General features: G+C 50.8%; 1 protein-coding gene across 1 annotated transcript in view; it reads right to left on the bottom strand.

Annotated features, from left to right (window-relative positions):
* LOC144489420 (ras GTPase-activating-like protein IQGAP1) overlaps positions 1 to 26,240 on the bottom strand; it is a gene marked incomplete at both ends in the record, with an annotated part of 61,915 nt that extends 35,675 nt beyond the window's left edge. Inside the window, 12 exons of the mRNA XM_078207265.1 lie at positions 2,841 to 3,004; positions 7,616 to 7,768; positions 8,659 to 8,867; positions 10,351 to 10,420; positions 13,590 to 13,661; positions 14,721 to 14,804; positions 16,034 to 16,204; positions 17,758 to 17,900; positions 18,542 to 18,709; positions 20,698 to 20,788; positions 20,875 to 21,038; positions 26,102 to 26,240. Coding sequence (XP_078063391.1) covers positions 2,841 to 3,004; positions 7,616 to 7,768; positions 8,659 to 8,867; positions 10,351 to 10,420; positions 13,590 to 13,661; positions 14,721 to 14,804; positions 16,034 to 16,204; positions 17,758 to 17,900; positions 18,542 to 18,709; positions 20,698 to 20,788; positions 20,875 to 21,038; positions 26,102 to 26,240 — 1,628 coding nt within the window. The remainder of the gene's footprint in view (positions 1 to 2,840; positions 3,005 to 7,615; positions 7,769 to 8,658; positions 8,868 to 10,350; positions 10,421 to 13,589; positions 13,662 to 14,720; positions 14,805 to 16,033; positions 16,205 to 17,757; positions 17,901 to 18,541; positions 18,710 to 20,697; positions 20,789 to 20,874; positions 21,039 to 26,101) is intronic.
* Between the last annotated feature and the right edge of the window lie 1,228 nt (positions 26,241 to 27,468).

Raw genomic sequence — 27,468 nt, 5'->3', positions numbered from 1 at the left:
GGTTTTCCCAACAATCGACAATGGGTTTCCTGGTCACCATTAGGCTTTTAATTCCAGATATTTGTATATTAAATTCAAATTCCACTATCGAACCAAGGTCCCCAGAACGTTAGCTGAGTTTCTGGATTAATAGTCTGGTGACAGTACTATTATACCACTCCCTGCCATTGGCTACACCGTACCACGACGGGGCGGCACGGTGGTTAGCACTGCTGCCTCACAGCGCCAGGGACCCAGGTTCGATTCCAGCCTCGGGTCACTGTCTGTGCGGAGTCTGCACATTCTCCCCGCGGGTTTCTTCTGGGTGCTCCGGTTTCCTCCCACAGTCTGAAAGATGTACGGGTTAGGGGGCTTGGCCATGCTAAACTGCCCCTTAGTGTCAGGGGGATCAGCAGGGTAAATGTGTGAGGGTTACGGGGATAGGGTCTGGGTGGGATTGTGGTCAGTGCCGGCTCGATGGGCCGAATGGTCTCCTTCTGCACTGTGGGGATTCTAATCTAGTGACAAGCCCTGCTGCACCGTGCATTAAGCTGCCCTTTCCCAACCATTAGGGAACGAGCATTTGTGCTCAGGTCACACAGTAGGAACGGACATCGGTGGCAAAGAAAATCAATAAACTCTCCTCGTTTCACGACTAGTTAGATCGAGTGTCACCATTTTGAGGTACTTAGCAGCAATGAACCTGCTTATATTTCCTTTCTGACACGCCATCTTGTGCAAGCAATCAGCATGGGGACCCAAGAGCACACATTGCAGTGGCTGCTACAGAAGGGATTGAATTGCTAATGATTTAGTTCAGAAAGGCACAGGGTGTCCGAGAATGTCCGAGCTTTAATCTCTGCTCGGTGCTTGCTGATCGTGGCCACGTGGGATTACGATGTGACAAAGAGATCTGGGGTACAGGTTCACAGCTCCTTGAAAGTGGAGTCACAGGTGGACAGGGTGGTGAAGACGGCATGGGTCCCTGACGCTGTGAGGCAGCATTGTTAACCACTTTGTCACAATGACGCCCACTTGGCCCATAGCCCTGTATGTTATGATGTGCCAAGTGCACATCCAGGTACTTTTTAAAGGATGTGAGGCATCCCCCAGGCAGCGCATTAAAGACCATCACCATCCTCTGGGTAAAAAGGTTTTTCATCACATACCACCCCCCCCCCCCGCCAAACTTCCTGCCCCTCACCTTGAACCTATGTCTCCTCGTGACTGACCCTTCAACAAAGGGGAACAACTGCTCCTTATCCACTCTGTCCATGTCCCTCAATCTTGTACACCTTGATCAGGTTACCCCTCAGTCTTCTCTGCTCCAACAAAAGCAACTCAAGCCTATCCACCCTCTCTTGTTGGGGCGTTGGGGAGAGTTAAAGAACAAAGACATCTAGGGGTACAGGTTCATAGTTCCTTGAAAGTGGAGTCACAGGTGGACAGAGTGGTGAAGAAGGCATTTGGCATGCTTGGTTTCATTAGTCAGAACATTGAATACAGGAGTTGGGACGTCTTGTTGAAGTTGTACAAGACATTGGTAAGGCCACACTTGGAATACTGTGTACCGTTCTGGTCACCCTATTATAGAAAGGATATTATTAAACTAGGATTTACTAGGATGCTACCGGGACTTGATGGATTGAGTTATTAGGGGAGGCTGGATAGACTGGGACTTTTTTCTCTGGAGCGTAGAAGGCTGAGGGGTGATCTTATAGAGGTCTATAAAATAATGAGGGGCATAGAACAGCTAGATAATCAATATCTTTTCCCAAAGGTAGGGGAGTCTAAAACTAGAGGGCATAGGTTTAGGGTGAGAGGGGAGAGATACAAAAGGGTTCAGAGGGACAATTTGTTCACACAGAGGGTGGTGAGTGTCTGGAACGAGCTGCCAGAAGTAGTAGTAGAGGCGGGTACAATTTTGTCTTTTAAAAAGCATTCAGTTGCAGGGTAAGATGGGTATAGAGGGATATGGGCCAAACACGGGCAATTGGGACTAGCTTAATGGTTAAAATTAAAGGGCGGCATGGACAAGTTGGGCCGAAGGGCCTGTTTCCATGCTGTAAACCTCTATAACTCTATGCAATGGGAAGCAGAGCAGGTAACAAAGTTTGCCTGCAATGCCCGTGCAGCCAAGTAACACCGTGGCTGGGTTTCTCCTGGCCCGCTCGAGCAGCGGGAGACATCAGCGGGACTCACGACTGGCATCCGGCTGATCGCGCATCACCCAAACCATGTTTTTAGACGTAATTGGCGCGGGGCTGCTAACCTTATGGAAATCCTCATTCCCATATGATTACTGAGCCTGGGACAGTGGTCTCCCGGTCCGCTAATCTCTCTCCTCCCGCTCCAGGAGAGGTTCCCACCAGCGAGGTTCACAACTGCTCTCCACCAACAGAGACCAGGTGTGCTCACCTCGCTGGTGGGAACAGAAGCCATTGAGGTCCCCCAAGGTGGATGGAGGTGGGGTAGGAGAAGAGTTGCCCCTTGGGCAATGCCAGCCTGGCAACGCCCATCAGGCACACTGGCACTGCTAAGGGGGGGGGGGGGGGGGGGGAAGAGCCCATTGCACAGTCTGCAGTGGGATCGGTGGGGGAATGAGGGAGGGGGCGATCGGAGTTGGGAAATAATCGGAAGGCCAGAGATTCGTTCCACTAAGTACGCCCAAAAAAACATGTGGGAAATTCTCCCAGCCTCCCGCCTGTTGGGCACTTAGTTCTTTTTTTAGGGGCAATTGCAATTTTAGTGTCAATAATGCCCAGTTGGGTAAGGCCGTTGCAGGTTACTGCCCATGCAGACGTCAGCTGGACTCGCCCGTGTCAACAAGTAGGGGGCGCACCGTCACCGCGATCACCTACTTAATCTCCTCTCGAAGGGCAGTGGTGAAGAGGCGTAGGAGCAGGTAGCCCTCCCTCTCATTGGCCGCGTAGTTGTAGAGAGAGAATATCACAGAGTCCATAAACTTGGTTGATCTGTTCTGAGGCATCTGGAAAATCAGCTTGGCCAAGTAGACTGGCTTCGTCTGTGAGGAGAGAAAGAGACGCAGATCAAAAGCTATCGAGATTCCAGCCCCAACAAGGGTTGCCACATTTTCAACTAGTCTGTAACACCACAAAATACAATGGCGGCACAGTGGTTTGCACTGCTGCCTCACAGCACCAGGGACCTGGCTTCAATTCCGGCCTCGGGTCACTGTCTGTGCGGAGTCTGTACATTCTCCCCGTGTCTATGTGGGTTTCCTCCGGGTGCTCCAGTTCCCTCCCACAGTCCAAAGATGTGCAGGTTAGGTGGATTGGCCGTGTTAAATTGCCCCTTTGTGTCCAAAGATGTACTGGTTAGGGGGGAAATCAGTGGGGTCAATATGTGGGGTTACCGGAACATGGTCCGGTAAGATGCTCTGTTGGAGCTCGGTGCAGACTGGTTGGGCTGAATGGCCTCCTTCTGCACTGTTGGGATTCTGTGAAACCTCAGAATTCTGTTTTTTTTTAATTCATTCGTGGGACACGGGCATTGCTGGCTGGGCAGCATTTATTGCCCATCCCTAGTTGCCCTTGGAGGGCAGTTGAGAGTCAACCACATTGCTGTGGCTCTGGAGTCACATGTAGGCCAGACCGGAGTAAGGACGACAGATTTCCTTCCCTAAAGGGAACCAGATGGGTTTTTCCCCACAATCGACAACGAGTAGATTCTTAATTCCAGATTTTTAAAAAAAAATTGAATTCGAATTCCGCCATCTGCCGCGGCGAGATTCGAACCCGGGTCCCCAGAACATTAGCCGAGTTTCTGGATTAATAGTGTAACACTAGGCCATCGCCTCCCCCGATCAGAACGGAGGTACCTTGAACTATGCAGCCTTCCCTGAGATTTAACTTCCCAGCAACAACGAACTCACGAAATAAACATTCAGAATTTGTGTAATTGAGCCCACAGCTTCAATTATCACTCGTTCCCTCTTCCAGTTCCGATTCTCCACATCAGTAGAGACATCTCAGAGGAAGGGGGCAGAGGTGAGTGAGACCTTGATGCTTGTGAAGCAGACCAAGTTCACCAAAGATCCTTCGACAGCACTTTCCAAACCTACGACCACTTCCATCTAGAAGGACGAGGGCAGCAGATACATGGGAACACCACCACCTGCAAGTTCCCCTCCAAGCCACTCACCATCCTGACTTGGAAATATATCGCAGTTCCTTCGCAGTCACTGGGGTCAAAATCCTGGAATTCCCTCCCTAATGGCAATGTGGGTCAACCCCCACAGCACGTGGGCGATTCAAGAAGGCAGCTCACCAACAGCTTCTCAAGGGTAACTAGGGGTGGGAAATAAATGCTGGCCAGCCCGCGACGCCCATCTCCCACGAATGAATTTTAAAAAAAGTACAAGGAGCGGAATCTCTGGTGTTTTTCGGATAATGGGTTGTGCTTTCCACAAGACAAGAGGCTGGCATCGGCCTTGGGGAGACAAGAGGGCAAAGGGAAGGGAGTTAAACTAACACACGGGAGATCATTCAGCATCTCACACCCGCTCCTCCACTCAATTGGATCATGGTATTGGACCTTCACCTACCTGCCTTAATCCGATTAACCCAACCTGTCAAATTTGGTCTTCAGTTTCCCAATTGAGGCCCCCCCCGACCCTCCTCAGGCATGACAGGGGAATTCCAGATCTTCCCCCACCTCTCTCCCCCAACCCCATCACAGCAAATAGTTTCTTTCCATCGATCCTATCGAATCTTCATAGAATCCCTGCAGTGCACAAGACCATTCGGCCCATCGGGTCTGCACCCACCCTCCAACAGGGCGCCCCACCCAGACCCACTCTCCCGTCCTTAGCCCCAGGCCCCATTCACTTATCGCCGTGCATTTACCCCACTAACCTCCCAGCCTGCACATAGAGTCATAGAGGTTTACAGCATGGAAACAGGCCCTTCGGCCCAACTTGTCCATGCCGCCCTTATCTTTTTTAAAAACCCCTAAGCTAATCCCAATTGCCCAAATTTGGCCCATATCCCTCTATACCCATCGTACCCATGTATCTATCTAAATGCTTTTTAAAAGATAAAATTGTACCCGCTTCTACTACTACCTCTGGCAGCTTGTTCCAGATACTCACCACCCTGTGTGAGAAAAAATTGCCCCTCTGGACACTTTTGTATCTCTCCCCTCTCACCTTAAACCTATGCCCTCTAGTTTTAGACTCCCCTACCTTTGGGAAAAGATATTGACTATCTAGCTGATCTGTGCCCCTCATTATTTTATAGACCTCTATAAGATCACCCCTCAGCCTCCTACGCTCCAGAGAAAAAAGTCCCAGTTTATTCAGCCACTCTTTATAACTCAATCCATCAAGGCCCGGTAGCATTCTATCTTTGGACAGTAAGAAGTCTCACAACACCAGGTTAAGTACAACAGCTTTATTTGGCAGCACGAGGTTTCGGAGCGCTGCCCTTCCTCAGGTGAGGACTCCTGGTGTTGCGACTTCTTACTGTGCCCACCCCAGTCCAACACCGGCATCTCCACATCTTTGGACACTAAGGGGCAATTTACCATGGCCAATCCACCTAACCTGCACATCTTTGGACTGTGGGGGGAAACCCATGCAGACATGGGGAAAATGTGCAAACTCCACACAGTCACCCAAAGCCGGATTTGAACTCGGGTCCCTGGCACTGCGCTGCCCACGATCTTAAACCCCTCTCGAGCAGATCATCCTTAACCTTCTACGTTTGAGGGATTACAAGCCAAGACTGTGCGAGCCACCCTCGCAAATTAACCTTGAGGTATTTGGGGTTAAATTCGCCGTGAATCGACACTGCAGCCCATCCAAGGCCAACGATCTTCTGAGAAGTAGTGCCCAGAATGGAACGCAGTTACTGCAGGCTGGCTGTGACCAAGTCTCTACAGAATTGTCGTACAATCTCCACCCACCCACTTTACATTCCAGTCCCCTGGAGATTCCAGAGAACACTCGCACATTCTCCCTCCCACCACATCTGGTGAACTGGTGCGGTGACAATAATCTCTCCCTCAATGTCAACAAAATGAAGGAGATTATCAACTTCAGAAAGCGTAAAGGAGAACATGCCCCTGTCTACATCAACGGGGACAAAGTGGAAATGGTTGAGAGCTTCAAGTTTTTAGGCATCCAGATCACCAACAACCTTCCTGGTCCCCCCCCATGCTGACTCTCAAAACTTTTTACAGATGCACCATAGAAAGCATTCTTTCCAGATGTATCACAGCTCGGTGTGGGCTCCTGCTCTAATCAAGACCGCAAGAAACTACAACATTTTGTGAATGTAGCCCAATCCATCACGCAAACCAGCCTCCCATCCATTGACTCTGTCTACACTTTCCGCTGCCTCGGGAAAAGCAGCCGGCATAATCAAGGACCCCACGCACCCCGGACATTCTCTCTTCCACCTTCTTCAGTCGGGAAAAAGATACAAAAGTCTGAGGTCACGTACCGACCGACTCAAGAACAGCTTCTTCCCTGCTGCTGTCAGACCTTTGAATGGACCTACCTCGCATTAAGTTGATCTTTCTCTACACCCTAGCTATGACTGTAACACTACATTCTGCACTCTCTCCTTTCCTTCTCGATGAACGGTATGCTTTGTCTGTATAGTGCGCAAGAAACAATACTTTTCACTGTATCCCAATACATGTGACAATAATAAATCAAACCAAACATCGAGATCTGGTGATCTCTTCAAGAGGAGGTGATGGCCTAGTGGTATTATCACTGGATCATTAATCCAGAAACTCAGCAAATGTTCTGGGGACCCGGGTTCGAATCCCACCACGGCAGATGGTGGAATTTGAATTCAATTTTAAAAATTTGGGATAAAGAACCTACTGATGACTGATTGTCGGAAAAACCCATCTGGTTCCCTTAAGGGAAGGAAATCTCCAGAGCCACAGCAATGTGGTTGACTCTCAACTGCCCTCCCAGGGCAACTAGGGATAGGCAATAAATGCTGGCCCAGCCAGCGACGCCCATGTCCCACGAATGAATAAAAGAAAATCTGACCCCAAGTCAATTGACAGATAGAGTCATAGAGTTTTACAGCATGGAAACAGGCCCTTCGGCCCAACTTGTCCATGCCGCCCTTTTTGTTTTAAACCCCTAAGCTAGTCCCAATTGCCCGCATTTGGCCCATATCCCTCAATACCCATGTAACTATCTAAATGCTTATTAAAAGACAAAATTGTACCCGCCTCTACTACTACCTCTGGCAGCTCGTTCCAGACACTCACCACCCTCTGTGAAAATATTGCCCCTCTGGACCCGTTTGTATCTCTCCCCTTAAAAGTAGGGGAGTTTTAGACTCCGCTACTTTTGGGAAAAGATATTGACTATCTAGCTGATCTGTGCCCCTCATTATTTTATAGACCTCTATAAGATCACCCCTCAGCCTCCTACGCTCCAGAGAAGAGAGTCCCAGTCTATCCAGCCTCTCTTCATAACTCAATCCATCAAGTCCCAGTAGCATCCCAGTAAATCTTTTCTGCACTCTTTCGAGTTTAATAATATCCTTTCTATAAATAGGGTGACCAGAATTGCACACAGTATTCCAAGTGTGGCCTTACCAATGTCACCGAAGGAGACATTGTCGCGGCCGAACCTGGTTACCTGCAGGAGGTAGAAGAGATGTTGATATGCCTCGAGCTTCTCGCGTTTCTCTCTGCTGAGAGCCTTTAACCCCTTCTGCTTGTCGATCCCCATCAGGTCCGACAGGTGCCCTTTGTTCTTCTTGGTCAGTTTCTTGCAGTGGGAAACTACCTCCTACAAAACAGAAGCAACGTCACCTGGGTTCTTCGCAGAGACACATTACTGTGGCACTTGCCCAGTGAAGTCACCCTCCGCTGGCGTGACAACGAGGAAGCAGTGAATCACAGCAGCAATACCTCTGACCAAAAAGCTCACTCCTGCGGGGCAGTGGGGGGAGAATGCAGGACTCGCTCCCACGGGGGAGTGGGAGAGAATGTGGGACCCGCTCCCACGGGGAGTGGGGGACTGGCTCCCACGGGGGAGTGGGGGAGAATGCGGGACTCGCTCCCATGGGGGAGTGGAGGACTGGCTCCCACAGGGACTGGGGGACTGGCTCCCACGGGGGAGTGGGGGAGAATGCGGGACTCGCTCCCACGGGGAGTGGGGGAGAATGCGGGACTCGCTCCCACGGGGAGTGGGGGAGAATGCGGGACTCACTCCCACGGGGAGTGGGGGAGAATGCGGGACTCACTCCCACGGGGAGTGGGGGAGAATGCGGGCCTCGCTCCCACGGGGAGTGGGGGAGAATGCGGGCCTCGCTCCCACGGGGAGTGGGGGAGAATGCGGGACCCGCTCCCCGTGGGGGAAATGGGGGAGAATGCGGGACTCGCTCCCACGGGGTATGTTTGAGGTGAAATGCAGGTGATACATTGAGGGGAGGGAAGCTGAATAAATGAGGGAGAAAGGAAGAGAAGGATACGTTGAGGGGGTGAGATAAAGAGGGGGGTGCGAGGAGGCTCATGCAGAGCAGAAACACCAGCAGAGAGGCTGAATGGCCTCTCTCAGTGCTGTACATTCTTGCCCATTCAAGACTGCACAACCCCTTTGAAACATCTAAGTTGGGATGCACAGTCCCACAGCAGGAGTAGTTGAAACCGCCGCCCACCTGCCTGGTAGCGCCTCACCTGCAGGGTAATCCTGTTTTTCACCAGCAGCCCGATCTTGATGTCCATGGTGTTGAGGTCCTGCTCCAGGTGCCGGCTGGAACGAATGTGCTGTACCACCTCCTCCCGCAGTCGCATCAGCTCCCACTCCTCGCGGAAGTCATGGTCGCTGCGTTCCAGGAGATGTGCAAACTTCCGCACCACACTCAGCGGGGGGTTCTTGGCTCGGACTGAGGGACACACGTTTTTAAAACGTTAATGATACGGGGAGTGCTTCAAGCACAGGCGTTCGATTGAATGGCACGGGCAAAGGCAGGAACGGTTTTGTACACAGCAAGATCCACAATCAGCACTGGACAAAGGAGAACGGTGGGCCGGGATAGCGAGGAAAATCAGGGTTGTTTTCAGCCCCATCGCGGGATCTCCAGTGCCCACCTACCAAGGCACGGAGGGCAGGGTCCTAGATTTAGTGTCTCACCTGAAGCACTTGGCGGCACGTCAAGAGCGACACGTTAGATCACCTACCCGATTCCACATCCTGCTGACTGCAGGCGAGCGCTTTACCAACCCTGCAGAGTGGACAATGTATCCCCCCCCCCCCCCCCCCCCCCCCCAAAGCTCAGGCTGTTGCTGCCGCACGGCGGCACAGTGGGTTAGCACTGCTGCCTCACAGCGCCAGGGACCCGGGTTCGATTCCCGGCTTGGGTCACTGTCTGTGTGGAATCTGCACATTCTCCCAGTGTCTGCGTGGGTTTCCTCTGGGTGCTCCGGTTTCCTCCCACAGTCTGAAAGGTGTGCGGGTTAGGTGGATTGGCCGTGCTAAATTGCCCCTTCATGTCCCAAGATGTGCAGGTTAGGGGGATTGGCCTTGCCCCAAGATGAGGTTAGATTTGATTTGTTTTATTGTTGTCACAAGTATTAGCATGCAGTGAAAAGTATTGTTTGTCGCGCACTATACAGACAAGGCATACTGTTCATAGAGAAGGAAAGGAGAGGGTGCAGAATGTAGTGTTATAGTCATAGCTAGGGTGTAGAGAAAGATCAACTTAATGCAAGGTAGGTCCATTCAAAAATCTGATGGCAGCAGGGAAGAAGCTGTTCTTGAATCGGTTGGTCCGTGACCTCAGACTTTTGTATCTTTTTCCCAGTGGAAAAGAGAGAGAAGAGAGAACATCCAGGGTGCGTGGGGGTCCCTGATTATGTTGGCTGCTTTTCCCGAGGCAGCGGGACATGTAGACAGAGTCAATGGATGGGAGGCTGGTTTGTGTGATGGGATTGGGCTACATTCATGATCCTTTGTAGTTTCTTGCGGTCTTGGGCAGAGCAGGAGCCCATACCAAGCTGTGATACAGCTTGATGGTTAGATGGATTGGCCATGCTAAATTGCTCCTTAGTGTCCAAAGATGCGCAGGTTAAGGGGGGGAATTAGTGGGGTAAATATGTGGGGGTAACGGGGTGGGAATGGGCGAAAGTTGGTGCAAGCTCGATGGGCCGAATGGGCTCCTCCAGCACTGTCGGGATTCTGTGATTCCAGCTGTGACAGCTCTCGCAGAAACTGGGAGCGGGATTGAATTCGGAAAGCAGCTTTGCAGTTGGAACCTCTATTGGAAGCTGCCCCTCAGCTGGCAACAGTTACTGGGAGGAAACCATCGCAGACCTCGAAAGAACCACGGGGTGATCGACACAACATGGCTGTGTTTAAATATTACTTACCCAGCAGCTTGTAGTCTCCTCTGGCCTTGTTTGCCCTGACAAACGCCTGGATCTTTATCACTGCAGCAATCTGCAGGAATGCAAGGAAATAGCTCGTTAGACAGTGCGGAGAACCATATCACTGGGACTTGTGTCTAGTGGACATCTGTTCGTCACCAGATTCAAAGTGGATCAACTCCCTGATGGGAGGCTGGTGAATAATTGAGATTGCACACATTACAGTCTGGTACAAGAACGAAGACAGAGCAGCATAACAACGCCAATATAAACATTGTGGTTAGCGGATAAGAGAAGGGTAACTAACTATATATCAAATATTATTTAAAATGTACTTATTTGTCACAAGTCGGCTTACATTAACACTGCAATGATGTTACTCCGAGTTGCCACACTCCGGCGCCTGTTCGGGTACATTGAGGAAGAATTTAGCACGGCCAATGCATCTAATGGACGCATCTTGGGACAATTTAGCATGGCCAATCCACCTAACCCGCACATCTTTCAGACTGTGGGGGGAAATCCACGCAGACAAGCTCCCTGGCGCTGTGAGGCAGCAGTGCTAACCACTGTGCCGCCCAGGTATCAGCTCTCTTGTGAGCCCGTGTTTGGAACGCAGGGTTTCCCAAAGCAAGCATGAAGTGTTCAGAAACTAATGGGTCAAACAGATATAGGAATTAGGAGGAGTCGGCAGCCATTCGGCCCCACGAGCCTGCTCCGCTGCTTGGCGAGACCATGGCCGATTTAATTACAGCCTTCATGATCGGATCTGTGCTTCCTCTGGGTTTGGCCTCCCCCTGGGCACGCTGGGGTACAGATTCCACCGCTCCCCCTCTTAAAATCGACCCTTTAAGCTTCGTGTTGTGGGCTTCACCGCGCTGCACTTAATTCCACGGCTGGATTTAACCGCAGATTTCAGTGACGCAGATAGACAAACCAGTATCTTACCACAGAAACTTAAACATGGTAACATGCCCTCTGGAACATCAAAGAAACATAATCTAAAACTGATGCTGAGCCACAGGAGAAGCCTTTTCACTGAATCTCCCCCCACTATCAACATCCTGGGGGTTACCACTGACGACCACTCAATCCCCCCACTATCAACATCCTGGGGGTTGCCATTAACCATCACTGAATCCCCACTATCAACATCCTGGGGGTTGCCATTAACCATCACTGAATCTCCCCACTATCAACATCCTGGGGGTTACCATTGACCTGACATTAAACTGGACTCACCACATAAACACAGTGGCCACAAGAGCAGGTCTGGGGCTAGGAATACTGCGGCGAGTAACTCACCTCCTGACTCCCCAAAGCCTATCGACCATCTACAAGGCACAAGTCAGGAGTGTGATGGAATACTCCCCACTTGCCTGGATGGGTGCAGCTCCAACAATACTCGAGAAGCTTGACACCATCCAGGACAAAGCAGCCCCGCTTGATTGGCACCACACCTACAAACATCCACTCCCTCCAACACCGACGCTCAGTAGCAGCAGTGTGTACCATCTACAAGATGCACTGCAGCAATTCACCAAAGATCCTTAGACAGCACCTTACAAATCCATGACCACTTCCATCTGGAAGGACAAGGGCAGCAGACACAAGGGGAACACCATCACCTGCAAATTCCCCTCCAAGCCACTCACCATCCTGACTTGGAAATATATGAGCCGTTCCTTCACAGTCGCTGGGTCAAAATCCTGGAATTCCCTCCCTAACGGCATTGTGGGTCAACCCACAGCACATGGACTGCAGCGATTCAAGAAGGCAGCTCACCACCACCTTCTCAAGGGGCAACTGGGGATGGGCAATAAATGCTGGCCCAGCCAGCGACGCCCGTGTCCCACCAATGAATGAAATAAAATGCGACACAGGGACATAACTGAACAATTGTGTCTGTCTCACTAATCAGGTAGACCTCGCCTGAAAGAAAGTGAATTCCCCTTGCTTCTATAAAAATATTTCATGGGACACGGGCGTCACTGACTGGCCAGCATTTATTGCCCATCCCTAGTTGCCCGAGGGCAGTTGAGAGTCAACCACATTGCTGTGGCTCTGGAGTCATAGAATTATAGAATCCCTGCAGTGAAGGAGGTGGCCATTTGGCCCATTGAGCCTGCACTGACCACAATACCACCCAGGCCCTATCCCCGTAACCCCACATATTTACCCTGCTAGTCCCCTGACACTAAGGGACAATTTAATATGGCCAATCAACCTAACCGGCACATCTTTGGACTGTGGGAGGAAACCGGAGCACCCAGAGGAAACCCATGCGGACACAGGGGGAGAACATGCAGACTCCGCACTGCCAGTGACCCAAGCAGAGAATCGAACCCGGGTCCCTGACGCTGTGAGGCAACAGTGCAAACCACTGTGCCGCTCATGTGTAGGCTGCATGTAGGCCAGACCGGGGTAAGGACGGCAGATTTCCTTCTCTAAAGGGAACCAGATGGGTTTTTCCGACAATGGGTCATCAGTAGATTCTTAATTCCAGATTTTTTTTATTGAATTCAAATTCCACCATCTGCCGTGGCGGGATTCGAACCCGGGTCCCCCAGAACATTAGCTGAGTTTCTGGATTAATAGTCTTAGCGATAACACTACTAGGTCATCGCCACCTCTTAGTGGTTAGCACTGCTGCCTCACAGCGCCAGGGGACCTGGGTTCAATTCCGATCTCGGGTCAGTGTCTGTGTGGAGTCTGCACATTCTCCCCATGTCTGCGTGGGTTTCCTCCGGGTGCTCCGGTTTCCTCCCACAATGATTGGGAGAGGCAGTGGCGTCGTGGCACTCTCGCTGGACTAGTAATCCAGAGGCCCTGGCCGATGATCTGGGGACCCAGGTTCAAATCCCGCAACCGCAGAGATGGTTAGAGAGATATTGAGGCAGTTAACATTGGTGAAAGAGGTTGATTTTAAGGAATGTCCTAAAGACGGGGCAGCGAGGTTAAGAGAAGGAATTCCAGGAGTTTAGAACCGCAAGCAGCTGAAGGCACGGCCGTCAGCCGTGCAGGGGTTCAAATCCGCGTTGTCAGAGTGAAGGCAAATTAAATAAGGATACACAGATCCAAGGGGAGGGTAATCAGGGCCTGAAGAGAAAAATAAAGGAAGGTTTCATCAGAATGGCTGTGGCCAAAGTTTCTGTTGACATCTTTTTCCGTTTGGGTTAAAAGCTGCCAGGTTCCTGTAAGCAGGAACGCTGCTAACACGGGCATTATTCCGTCAAGCTTACATTGTTCTTGAAGTGCCGTAGCCTGGCCCTGTACCTCCTCTGTGCCTGCCACATTCGCACCCAGCTCTGGATCTGGAACGTCAAACAGGAAAGGCACGTCAAATGAAATGGGAGCGACTGAGAAAGCAATGCCCAGGATCAGCCGATGGGCAGCTCAACAAACTCTCCGGGGTAAATACTTCCATGCCACCTAATCGCCCAAAACAAATAGGAAAAACACCCCCCTCTCCACCACTAGAATGGTGACAGCAAGGGAGGCCATTCAGCCCATTATTCCCATGCCATCCCTCTGCAAGATCGATTCATAGAATCCCAATAGTGTAGGAGGACATTCAGCCCATCGAGCCTGCACCAATACTCTGAAAGAGCATCTTATCTAAGCCCACCCCCACTACCCACATAACCCCACGCATTTACACCCTGACTGTAACACTGCATTCTGCACTCTCTCCTTTCCTTCTCTATGAACAGTATGCTTTGTCTGTATAGCGTGCAAGAAACAATACTTTGCACTGTATCCCAATACAGACAATAATAAATCAAATCAAACCCCATCCTTCCCAAAAAGCGGCACCAAGAACAGAACACAATACTCTAAAGTTTATTTATTAGTCTCACAAGTAGGCTGACATTAACACTGCAATGAAGTTACTGTGAAAATCCCCTAGTCACCACACTCCAGCACCTGTTTGGGTACACTGAGGGAGAATTTAGCACGGCCAATGCATCTAACCTACACGTCTTTGGAGACTAAGTTGATCTTTCTCTACACCCTAGCTGTGACTGTAACACTACATTCTGCACCCTCTCCTTTCCTTCTCCCCATGTACTCTATGAACGGTATGCCTTGTCTATATAGCGCGCAAGAAACAATACTTTTCACTGTAACCCAATACATGTGACAATAATAAATCAAATCAAAGTGCAGAGCAGGAGCGAGATCCCACTTCCAAACCCTGTTCTGCAACCCATCAACACCCACCGGATCCAACCTCGCCTGCGGGGCTCAACTGGATGGGACCAGCCAGCCAGCCACTGAAGGAGCTTTAAATATTTAAAGGTGTTCTTTACAGCAGCCCTCCTTCATTATAATTAATATTACATGCGATGGGGAGGCCAAAGCCTCGGTACCTTAATTACAGCATCTGTGTTGTCGCGAAAGTCAAGAAGTCTCTGCTGATAATCTCTCCGCTGTCTGCAGCCTCTCCAATGTGACTGAAAGGTGAAAGATAGCTGAACATTATTTCCCTCAGAGTTACCATCCATCGCAAGAGTACAATTTCTTTAACATGGTTCAACTTTGGAATTAAAATTCAGCAGCAAGAGGAAGGAGCTAAATATAAATATATTTTTAACTAATTATTCCTTGAACGCTAACGCAGTAGCAAGGGAGTGTTTTATTATCTATGAATTGCAGGAACATTTGGTACACTGATGCACAGCTGCTGCAGGAACGCGGCGTGTCTTAAGGGACAGGCTATTATCACAAGTGGTCGCATCTTTTAACTGAATAGAACAAGAATACTCCAGTACTTTGCTCCAGGATGCTTCTAGGATGACAGGAGGTGATCACCCAACATCCTGGGAGGGGGTTAACCATTGACCAGATACTGAACTGGACCAGACGTGTAAATATTGTGCCTAGCAGAGCAGGTCAAACATGGAATAGAGGTTATGTTGGAGTTGTACAGAGCGTTGGTTAGGCTACAGCTTGAGCACTTGTGTAATTCTGGTCACTTCATTATAGGAAGGATTTTAAAAAATATTTGTGTCACAAGTAGGCTTACATTAACACTGCAATTAAGTTAGTGTGAAATTCCCCTAGTCGCCACAGTCCGGCGCCTGTTCGGGCCAATGCAACTAACCAGCACGTCTTTCAGAATGTGAGAGGAAACCGGAGCACCCGGAGGAAACCCACGCAGACACGGGGAGAACGTGCAGACTCCACACAGACAGTGACCCAAGCAGGGAATCGAACCCGGGTCCCTGGTACTGTGAGGCAGCAGTGCTAACCACTGTGCCACCGTGCTGCCCAATTTAGCACGGCCAATCAACCTAACCGACATCTTTGGACACTAAGGGGCAATTATCTATTAATTACTTAAACCCCCTAACCTGCACATCTTTCAGACTGAGGGGAAACCCACGCAGACACAGGGGAGAGAATGTGCAGACTCCGCACAGACAGTGACCCGAGCCAGGAATCGATCCCAGGTCCCTGGCGCTGTAAGACAGCGGTGCTAACCACCGTGCAGCCCCACAAAGGCTTTAAGTCGATTGCCCGCATGGGTATGGGTTGCAGTTTTACATTTATTTCCATTGAACCCCTGCAGGCAGATCCGTAGGGGAAACCATGGCGCATGTCTGACCCACGGTTACCCACTGCGGTCAACTTACCAGGCAGAAATTGGCACTCTAATCTGGTGGGGGGTGAGCACCCGTACCTGGATCTTGACGATGGCTGGCAGCTGTTTCTGGAGGAAATGTTTGCGAGCGCTCAGGTCTACTCGGACAAGGTAACCCCTCATGTGGGCCTGGAGCTGTGCGATCATCCTCTCGTTACTCCTCCAGAGCCTCTCACGATTATAAACGGCTGTTACTCCAGTCACAGTGGCCTGAAGGTGAGGGGGGGGGGGGGGTGCGTGCAAGGACGGGGAGAATAAAGGTATCAATGGTCAGTGCTTGCATGATGCACATGATCTCTGGTCACTTCAATACCCCTGATCCCACTGCCACTAAGAGGCCCCCCCCCACCGAGAGTTGTCTGCACCCAGAGGAACAGTGAGAGGTCGTTGAGTCCCCGATTCTATTCCACGTGGTTGATCCATATCCCCAATCCATCTATCCCGAATCCCTTTACCCAGCCAAAGCTCACCTATCGCCGATGTGAAATTGTTAACTGGACGCCAGTCTCCACAGCTTGTTGGGGAGGGAGTTCCAGACTTTCGCATCACCCTACAACAGCCCGACTCAAATTTTAAGTCCTGTCCCTTTGCTCTGGAGCCCCGCCCTCCACCCCCGTTGGAATTTAACCCTTTCAGCCCTGGGATCGGTCAGATGAATCTGTGCTGCTCCGCCCGCCACCACCGAGGGCCTCCCCTGAGGTCGGGGACCCTAGAACTGAATCGAGTTACTCGCGATGGAGTCGGACTCAAACCAACCTCCCATCCATTGACTCCGTCTACACTTCCCGCTGCCTCGGGGAAAAGCAGCCGGCATAATCATGGACCCCCCCGCGCACCCCGGACATTCTCTCTTCCACCTTCTTCCCTCGGGAAAAAGATACAAAAGTCTGAGGACACGCACCAACCGACTCAAGAACAGCTTCTTCCCTGCTGCTGTCAGACTTTTGAATGGACCTACCTCGCACTAAGTTGATCTTTCTCTACACCCTAGCTGTGACTGTAACACTACATTCTGCACCCTCTCCTTTCCTTCTCTATGAACGGTATGCTTTGTCTGTATAGCGCGCAAGAAACAATACTTTTCACTGTATCCCAATACACCAAATCAAAATCGAGTTCTGTACAGGCAGATCATCACACTTCCCTCCCTCCCCTTGTTGTATTCCAGGCACCTCGAGATAAAGGCTGACATTCCATTCATCTTTCGGATATTTTTTTTGTTCCTGTCCACAAGCTTTCAATATTCAATCCCCGAAATAGAACATCGGACAGTACAGCGCAGGAACAGGCCCTCCGGCCCACGATATTGTGTCGAACGTGACACCAAATTAAACTACTGCCTTCTGCCTGCCCTTGCTCCATATCCCTCTGTTCCTTGTATAGTCAAGTGCCCATCTAAAAGCCCCTGAATCTTAAGGGGCAATTTAGCACGGCCAATCCACCTAACGGAACTGCCTGCACCACCACCCCGGCAGTGCGTTCCAGACATCTACCTCTCTCTCTGTGTACAAAAACTTACCCCATACATCTCCTCTGAGCCTCCCCCACCTCCCTCTCGCTTTAAGTGTGTGCTCCTCCCAAGTTCCCTCCTCCCTCGTCATTCAGAAAATATTCTGATCCATCTCTTAGCTCCGAGAGTAGATGGTCTCAATATCGAACTCCGGCAGCCACAGACCCCCCCCCGTCCTCACATGCCCACTTATCCATTCTGATAAAACCTCAGGCAGCCGAGCGGCACAGGGCAAGGGTCAACAACGCCGTACCTGGATCTCATCCCTGCCGAGCTGTGTGGAACTCTGAACAAAGCCCTTGGGGCGCTCCCAGCTTCCCTCCAGCGTGTCCAGGTTGAAGTAGTACGCCGACCCATCTTTCAGCTTGTGTTTCACCCAGCTACTCCGGTTGTCCCCTAAAGAATGGGAGCAGTAACAAAAGTGGTTTGCCTTTCTGATGTGAGAGCATAGAATCTCTACAGTGCAGGAGGCCATCCGGCCCATCGAGTCTGCACCGATTCTTACCCAGCTTTACCTCACAACCACACTCTTTAACACTGCTAATGGGTGGCACGGTGGCACAGTGGTTAGCACCTCTGCCTCACAGCGCCAGGGACCCAGCTTGTTTTCACTGGAAAGACAGAGGCTGAGGGAGACCTGGTCTACAAAATGATGAGAGGCAGAGACAGGGTGGATAGTCAGAGGCTTTTCCCCAGGGTGGAAGTGTCAATGACAAGGGGGCACACGTTCAAGGTGAGAGGGGGGAAAGATTAAGGGAGATGTGTGGGGGAGCTTTTTCACGCAGAGTGTGGTGGGTGCCTGGAACGCGCTGCCAGAGATGGTGGTGGAAGCAGGCACATTAGCAACATTTAAAAGGCATCTGGATAGATACATGAATAGGGAAGGAAGAGAGGGATACGGACCGAGTAAGGGCATCGTGATCGGCACAGGCTTGGAGGTCCGAAAGCCTGTTCCTGCGCTGCACTTGTCTTTGTTCTTTGCTCACGTTCTGTAACATGAACAACAACATCCCTTCACCTCTGAGGCAGTAGCTTACCTGTCTCCACTTTAACTCGCATCAAGGTGGCCAGCTCAGACTGGTAGACAGAGGCACATTCTGGAATGACACTGCACAGAGCCACGCCTGGCGAGCGTAGAACACGCAGCGTTTGGGACGCCACACCTTCCTTGATTGCCTGGTTGATGGCTGCTATCCCCAGGGACACTGAAAACAAGACCGGAGATGGATTACAGCCCGTCCGTAAAGTGAGCCATCACTCACAACTACAAGTTGAAGCAGTCATATCCTCTCTGCTCTCTCTCTCACTTATAAGGGTTGAGAGCTTCAAGTTTTTAGGTGTCCAGATCACCAACAACCTGTCCTGGTCCCCCCACGCCGACACTATAGTTAAGAAAGCCCCACCAATGCCTCTACTTTCTCAGAAGACGAAGGAAATTTGGCATGTCAGCCAGAACTCCCACCAACTTTTACAGATGCACCATAAAAAGCATTCTTTCCGATTGTATCACAGCTTGGTATGGGCTCCTGCTCTGCCCAAGACCGCAAGAAACTACAAAAGGTTGTGAATGTAGCCCAATCCATCACGCAAACTAGCCTCCCATCCATTGACTCTGTCTATACTTCCTGCTGCCTCGGGAAAAGCAGCCAGCATAATCAAGGACCCCCACGCACCCCGGACATTCTCTCTTCCACCTTCTTCCGTCGGGGAAAAAAGAGACAAAAGTCTGAGGTCACGCACCAACCGACTCAAGAACAGCTTCTTCCCTGCTGCCGTCAGACTTTTGAATGGACTTACCTCGCATTAAACTGATCTTTCTCTACACCCTAGCTATGACTGTAACACTACATTCTGCACTCTCTCCTTTCCTTCTCTATGAACGGCATGCTTTGTCTGTACAGCGCGCAAGAAACAATACTTTTCACTGTATCCCAATACATGTGACAATAATAAATCAAAGAAACTCATAGCCCCAAATAAGCAACGCTTTTGTGGGAACACCACAGTAAAGTTGGATTTTAGTTTCTATTGGGATTTTTAAATCTCAGGGTGTCCCAGAGCACACCAAAGCCAATGATTCTGAAATGGAGCCACTGCTGAGGCGTAGAAAATACAGAAAAGCTCACACCAACGGCAAAGTGGTAAGCAACTAACCCAGTGGTGGGCGACCTGCGTCCTGGGGGCCACATGCAGCGCATCTCCATTCTGAGTGTGGCCCCCACGAGACATTTTGTTGACCTTTACCCTCGCACAGTGTTGCCACATTCCGCTGATTTCCGACCGCCTTTTTTTTTCCTATCGGTGTGACTGAAGTAATTCGCACGTAAAGCAAGAGTCAAGTGGGACGACACGGTGGCACAGTGGTTAGCACTGCTGCCTCACAGCGCCAGGGACCCGGGTTCGATTCCGATCTCGGGTCACTGTCTGTGCGGAGTCTGCACGTTCCGTTCCCCCCCACCCCCATGTCTGTGTTGGTTTCTTTAGGGTGCTCCAGTTTCCTCCCACAGTCCAAACGACATGCTGGTTAGTTGGATTAGCTGTACTAATTTGTCCTTTAGTGTCCAAAGATGTGTAGGTTAAGTGGATTGGCCATGCTAAATTGCCCCTTAGTGTCCAAAGATGTATAGGTTAGATGGATTGGCCATGCTAAATTGCCCCTCAGTGTCAAAGATGTGCAGGTTAGGTGGATTAGCCATGCTAAATTGCCCCTTAGTGTCCAAAGATGTGTAGGTTAAGTGGATTGGCCATACTAAATTGCCCCTTAGTGTCCAAAGATGTACAGGTTAGGTGGATTGGCCATGCTAAATTGCCCCTTAGTGTCCAAAGATGTGTAGGTTAAGTGGATTGGCCATGCTAAATTGCCCCTTAGTGTTCAAAGATGTATAGGTTAGATGGATTGGCCATGCTAAATTGCCCCTTAGTGTCCAAAGATGTATAGGTTAGATGGATTGGCCAGGATAAATTGCCCTAAGATGTGCTGGTTGGATGGATTGGCCATGCTAAATTGCCCACTGTCGGAATTCTATGAGTACTGGCACTGGGGATGTTGACCTGGATTACAGTCAAGGTTAAACCCGCAAACCCTCTGACTCGAGAGGCGAGAATGCCACCACCAAGCCATGGCAGAGACCTTAAGAACACATCGACAGGCTTGAGCCTCCGCTTGCACGTATCCCTGAACAGAACGACTCACTTTTCCTGGCGTTCCGACAATCCTGGTTGGATGTGTGGATCCCGTCCTGAATCTCGTCAAACCAGAGGACTGCTGCCTCATCCCATGTGACCTGGGGGACGGGAAACGGAAGAGTCAGCCCAGCCTGGGGAGTGGAGAGGGGATGGGAGGCCTTCACGCACCCAGCCGCCACCATACCTTTGCTTTGTGCCGCTTGGCTGCTGCCAGTACATCGTGGTAACGCCGGGCGGCCAGGAAGTCCAGGTCAGCCAGGTCGACGGAGGGCATGAGGAGAGCCGCTATCGTCCTCTCGGGGTCACTGCGGTCCAAGGCTTCATTTATCAAACCAATCGCGATGATTTCTGCAGAGACAGCACACAAACCGTAAACACTCTGAAAGGAGCCGGCTGCGGCAGGCGTGGAGATAGTCTTTCCACTAAGGGGGTGGGGGGGGGGGGGGGGGGGGGGGAAGAGTCAAAAACCACGGGTCATCAATAGGAGGTAGTCACTGATAAAATACATTAGAGGATTTAGGACAAACTCCTCTATCCAGAGTGGGGGAGAAAATGGAGGAGGGAAAACAACTGGCTGCCACGGGCGGCGTGGGGGAGAATGCGGGACTGGCTGCCACGGGCGGAGTGGGGGGAGAATGCGGGACTGGCTGCCACGGGCGGAGTGGGGGGAGAATGCGGGACTCGCTCCCACGGGGGAGTGGAGGAGACTGTGGGACTCGCTCCCACGGGGGGAGTGAGTGAGGCAAGTAACAGAGGTGCATTTAAGGGAACGAAATTGTTCAGAAGAATGAGCCATATTGGACTTAGCGAGTTAACTTTTATTTATTTCCCCATGATGCTGCTTGACCTGCTGGCGTTTTCCAGCATTTCAGAAGTTGGAGAAAGACATGAGGGAGAAAAGAGTAGAAGGGGGGAGATGGATGAAAAACCAATAACGACCCTCTGGTGCAAATAGCCTGTCTCTGCGGTATGACATTGTATGTAAAATATGTCAGAGGGGCCCAAGGGAAGCATTTACAGATAACCCCATCCTGATTCTCCACGTGCATTGATCAGATTATTATCTGGATGGGTGTAAATTGGGAGAGGCGGATACTCAGCGAGACCTTGGAGTCCTCGTGCATCAGTCGCTGAAAGTAGGCGCGCAGGTACAGCAGGCAGTAAAGAAGGCAAATGGTATGTTGGCCTTCACAGTGAGGGGATTTGAGTGTAGGGATAGGGATGTTTTGTTGTAATTGTACAGGGTGTTGGTGAGGCCACACCTGGAGTGTTGTGTGCAGTTTTGGTGTCCTTATCTGAGGGAGGAAGGATGTTCTTGCTATAGAGAGAGTACAGCAAAGGTTTACCAGGCTGATTCCTGGGATGGCAGGTCTGTCATAGGAGGAGAGACTAAGTCGGTTAGGATTATATTCACTGGAGTTAAGAAGAGTGAGAGGGGATCTCAGAAACTTATCAAATTCCAATAGGTTAGACAGGGTAGGTTCAGAAAGAATGTTCCCGATGGTGGGGGAGTCCAGGATTAGGGCTCGTCGTGTGATGTGAGTATACCTTTTAAGTGTTTTTTTTATTAAGCCTTGGGTGAAGTCATTGCTGGGAGGAGGAAAAAAAAAGTGTGTTGGTCAGGTGACAAGGGCTGGTTTTAGTTTTGTTTTGGCTGCAGGGTTAGAGGCGGTCTTAGAAGCAAGCTGGAAAAGAAGTCTCATTCTCTCTCCGTTTTGCTTTGAAAATGTTACTGGTGAGCTGAAAGAAAGGCTTGTTGCCATGCTGCAGTAAAGAATCTGTGCTTTGGGGAGCTGATATGACAGCGAACTGCTCTGAGTTTTCAAGATCATTTGAAATCAGCATTCAACCCAGGGAACTGGATCCCAGTATCCTGGGAGCTTTACCTTGTGCAGTGATAAATCCTTTTGAAGGGTTTTGTTTATTGGATTGTGGTTTTAATTGGAACACATTAGAGATATTCATTAAGGGTTATACATTATAGTGGTTATTTTGTTTCTTGTCTATAATTGATAAAAGTTCTGCTAATTTTCCTACTATACATGTTAACTAGATTCTTAAATAAACCTTGTTTGATAAAAGCTCCCGATTGGGTCTTGTGAATCAAACCTGAAGTGGAACATCTCGTGCTTATCCCAGCCAAATTCAACGAAAAAGAATTTATGGTTCAGGCGAGCTTCATAAAACACTTTGGAGTTTCTAACCTGAGCCACAACAATAGTTTGAGGATAACAAAGAACAGTACAGCACAGGAAACAGGCCCTTCGGCCCTCCAAGCCTGTGCCGCTCCTTGGTCCAACTAGACCAATCGTTTGTATCCCTCCATTCCCAGGCTGCTCATGTGACTATCCAGGTAAGTCTTAAACGATGTCAGCGTGCCTGCCTCCACCACCCTACTTGGCGGCGCATTCCAGGCCCCCACCACCCTCTGTGTAAAAAACGTCCCTCTGATATCTGAGTTATACTTCGCCCCTCTCACCTTGAGCCCGTGACCCCGCGTGATCGTCACTTCTGATCTGGGAAAAAGCTTCCCACCGTTCACCCTATCTATCCCCTTCATAACCTTGTACACCTCTATTAGATCTCCCCTCATTCTCCGTCTTTCCAGGGAGAACAACCCCAGTTTACCCAATCTCTCCTCAAAGCCAAGACCCTCCATACCAGGCAACATCCTGGTAAACCTTCTCTGCACTCTCTCCAACGCCTCCACGTCCTTCTGGTAGTGCGGCAGCCAGAACTGGACGCAGTACTCCAAATGTGGCCTAACCAGCGTTCTATACAGCTGCATCATCAGACTCCAGCTTTTATACTCTATACCCCGTCCGAAAAAGGCAAGCATACCATATGCCTTCTTCACCACCTGTGTTGCCACCTTCAAGGATTTGTGGACTTGCACACCGAGGTCCCTCTGTTTCTATACTCTTGATGACTCTGCCATTTATTGTATAACTCCTCCCTACATTAGTTCTTCCAAAATGCATCACTTCGCATTTATCTGGATTAAATTCCATCTGCCACCTCTCCGCCCAATTTTCCAGCCTATCTATATCCTGCTGTTTTGCCCGACAATGCTCATCGCTATCTGCAAGTCCAGCCATCTTTGTGTCATCCGCAAACTTGCTGATAACATCAGTTACACCTACTTCCAAATCATTTATATATATCACAAATAGCAGAGGTCCTAGTACAGAGCCCTGCGGAACACCACTGGTCACAGACCTCCAGCCGGAAAAAGACCCTTCGACCGCTACCCTCTGTCTCCTATGGCCAAGATGTGGAGATGCTAGCGTTGGACTGGGGTAAGCACAGTAAGAAGTCTCACAACACCAGGTTAAAGTCCAACAGGTTTATTTGGTAGCAACCAAATAAACCTGTTGGACTTTAACCTGGTGTTGTGAGACTTCTTACTGTCCTATGGCCAAGCCAGTTCTCCATCCATCTAGCCACTTCTCCTTGTATCCCATGAGCCTTAACCTTCTTAACCAACCTGCCATGAGGGACTTTGTCAAATGCCTTACTGAAATCCATATAGACGACATCCACGGCCCTTCCTTCGTCAACCGTTTTTGTCACTTCCTCAAAAAACTCCACCAAATTTGTAAGGCACGACCTCCTGCTTACAAAACCATGCTGTCTGTCACTAATGAGATTGTTCCGTTCTGAATGCACATACATCCTGTCTGTAAGAATCCTCTCCAACAACTTCCCTACCACGGACGTCAAGCTCACCGGCCTATAATTTTCTGGGTTATCCCTGCTACCCTTCTTAAACAAAGGGACCACATTCGCTATCCTCCAATCCTCAGGGACCTCACCTGTGTCCAAAGAAGCAACAAAGATTTCCGTCAGAGGCCCAGCAATTTCATCTCTCGTCTTCCTGAGCAGTCGAGGATAGATGCCATCAGGCCCTGGGGCTTTGTCAGTTTTAATGTTCCCTAAAAAACCTAACACTTCCTCCCTTGTAATGGAGATTTTCTCTAACGGGTCAACACCTCCCTCCAAGACACTCCCGGTTAACACGTCCCTCTCCTTTGTGAATACCGATGCAAAGTATTCATTTAGGATCTCCCCTATTCCCCTGGGTTCAAACCATAATTCCCCTCCTTTGTCCCCGAGAGGTCCGATTTTCTCCCTGACAACTCTTTTGTTCCTAACGTATGAATAGAATGCCTTAGGATTCTCCTTAATCCTGCCTGCCAAGAACATCTCGTGACCTCTTTTTGCCCTTCTAACTCCCCGTTTGAGTTCTTTCCTACTCTCTCTGTATTCCTCCAGAGCTCCATCTGTTTTCTGTTGCCTGGACTTAACGTACGCCTCCCTTTTCATTTTAATCAGATCCTCAATTTCCCTGGTTATCCACGGCTCTTGAATCCTACCTTTCCTATCTTTTCTTTTTACAGGCACATGCCTATCCTGCAGCCTTATCAATTGTTCCTCAAAAGACTCCCACATGCCAGACGTGGACTTACCCTCAAACATCCTCTCCCAATCAACGTCCAAGGGGTAAGCATTTTAGGACTAGGGTGAGGGGAAATTTCTTCACCCAGAGGGTGGTGAATGTGTGGAATTCACTCCCACAGAAAGTAGTTGAGGCCAAAACGTGATTTCAAGAAGGAATTATAGTAAGTAGTCTCTCAACACCAGGTTAAAGTCCAACAGGTTTATTTGGCAGCATGAGCTTTCAGAGCACCACTCCTTCATCAGGCACCTGATGAAGGGGCAATGCTCCGAAAGCTCGTGCTACCAAATAAACCTGTTGGACTTTAACCTGGTGTTGAGAGACTACTTACTCTGCCCACCCCAGTCCAACGCCGGCATCTCCACATCAAGAAGAAATTAGATATAGCTCTTGGGGATAAAAGGGTCAAGGGATATTGGAGGGGGGGGGGGGGGGGGCGGAAATCAGGATATTGAATTTGATGATCCAGCCATGATCATAGTGAATGGCGGAGCAGGCTGGAAAGGCCGAATGGCCTCCTCCTGCTTCTAGTTTTGATGAACTGAGTCTCACAATGAAAGGCTTCACTGCAGCTTGAGAACTGTCAAGAATAGGGGTGGCACAGTGGGTTAGCACTGCTGCTTCACAGTGCCAGGGACCCAGGTTCGATTCCCGGCTCGGGTCACTGTCTGTGCGGAGTCTGCACGTTCTCCCCGTGTCTGCGTGGTTTCCTCTGGGTGCTCCGGTTTCCTCCCAGAGACTGAAAGATGTGCAGGTTAGGGTGGATTGACGGTACTAAATTGCCCCTTACTGTCCAAAGATGTGCTGGTTAGGGTGCATTGGCCGTGCTAAATTCTCCCTCAGTGTAACCCGAACAAGCGCCGGAGTGTGGCGACTGGGGGGTTTTCACAGCAACTTCATTGCGGTGTTAACGTAAGCCAACTTGTGACACCAATAAAAAAACTAAACTCACTATCGTGTTCCTTTTCCACAGCGGAGTTCACGTCGTGCACGCACATTTGCAGGTCATTCCAGGACAGCATGGCCTCCCCGTTCCTGCGGGTTCGTTGCTTCAGTCCCGCCAGCTCAGTGAAGTACCTGCCAACGAGATGTCACCGGAACGTCACAAATCCCAAAACAAACCTAAAATCTACTGGGGGGCAGGGTAAGGGCCAGCTGGCTGCATCAAACCGACCCCACGGCAGCCAGGGCACAGCGACTGCCTCATCCTCCCTCCTCGCCAAATGTCTCAGGCTGACAGAGGAGGAACGTGAAGGATGTGAGCAGAGCGATGCCCATTGCACTTCATTTCCAACACAGAAACAGGACATTCGGCCCCCTGCTGGTGTTTCTGCCCCACATGAGCCTCCCCACACCCACTGTGGGAGCCAGTCCACATTCTCTTCCACTCCCCCTGCGTGGGAGCGACGCCCACATTCTCCCCCCCACTCCCTCCGTGGGAGCGACTCCCACATTCTCTCCCCACTCCCCCGTGGGAGTGACTCCCACATTCTCCCCCCCCCACTCACTCCGTGGGAGCGACTCCCACATTCTCCCCCACTCCCTCCGTGGGAGTGACTCCCACATTCTCCCCCCCACTCCCTCCGTGGGAGCGAGTCCCACATTCTCCCCCACTCCCCCCGTGGGAGCGAGTCCCACATTCTCCCCCCACTACCCCCGTGGGAGCGACTCCCACATTCTCTCCCCACTCCCCCCGTGGGAGCGACTCCCACATTCTCTCCCCACTCCCCCCGTGGGAGCGACTCCCACATTCTCTCCCCACTCCCCCCGTGGGAGCGACTCCCACATTCTCTCCCCACTCCCCCCGTGGGAGCGACTCCCACATTCTCCCCCCACTCCCTCCGTGGGAGCGAGTCCCACATTCCCCCCCCCGTGGGAGCGAGTCCCACATTCTCCCCACTCCCTCCGTGGGAGCGACTCCCACATTCTCCCCCCCACTCCCCCCGTGGGAGCGAGTCCCACATTCTCCCCCCGTGGGAGCGAGTCCGACATTCTTCCCCACTCCCCCCGTGGAGCGAGTCCCACATTCTCCCCCACTCCCCCCGTGGAGCGACTCCCACATTCTCCCCACTTCCTCTGTGGGAGCGAGTCCCACATTCTCCCCTCACTCCCCCCGTGGAGCGACTCCCACATTCTCCCCCCACTCCCCCCGTGGGAGCGACTCCCACATTCTCCCCCCCCTCCCTCCGTGGGAGCGAGTCCCACATTCTTCCCCACTCCCTCCGTGGGAGCGAGTCCCACATTCTCCCCCACTCCCCATGAGGAACAAGTCCCACATTCTCCCCCATTCCCCATGAGGAGCGAGTCCCACATTCTCCC

This window comes from Mustelus asterias, unplaced genomic scaffold, assembly GCF_964213995.1.
Source record: "Mustelus asterias unplaced genomic scaffold, sMusAst1.hap1.1 HAP1_SCAFFOLD_2164, whole genome shotgun sequence".
Lineage (NCBI taxonomy): Eukaryota > Metazoa > Chordata > Chondrichthyes > Carcharhiniformes > Triakidae > Mustelus > Mustelus asterias.
The sequence above is the reverse complement of the archived record's forward strand: the minus strand, read 5'-3'. Positions and strand labels throughout refer to the sequence as shown.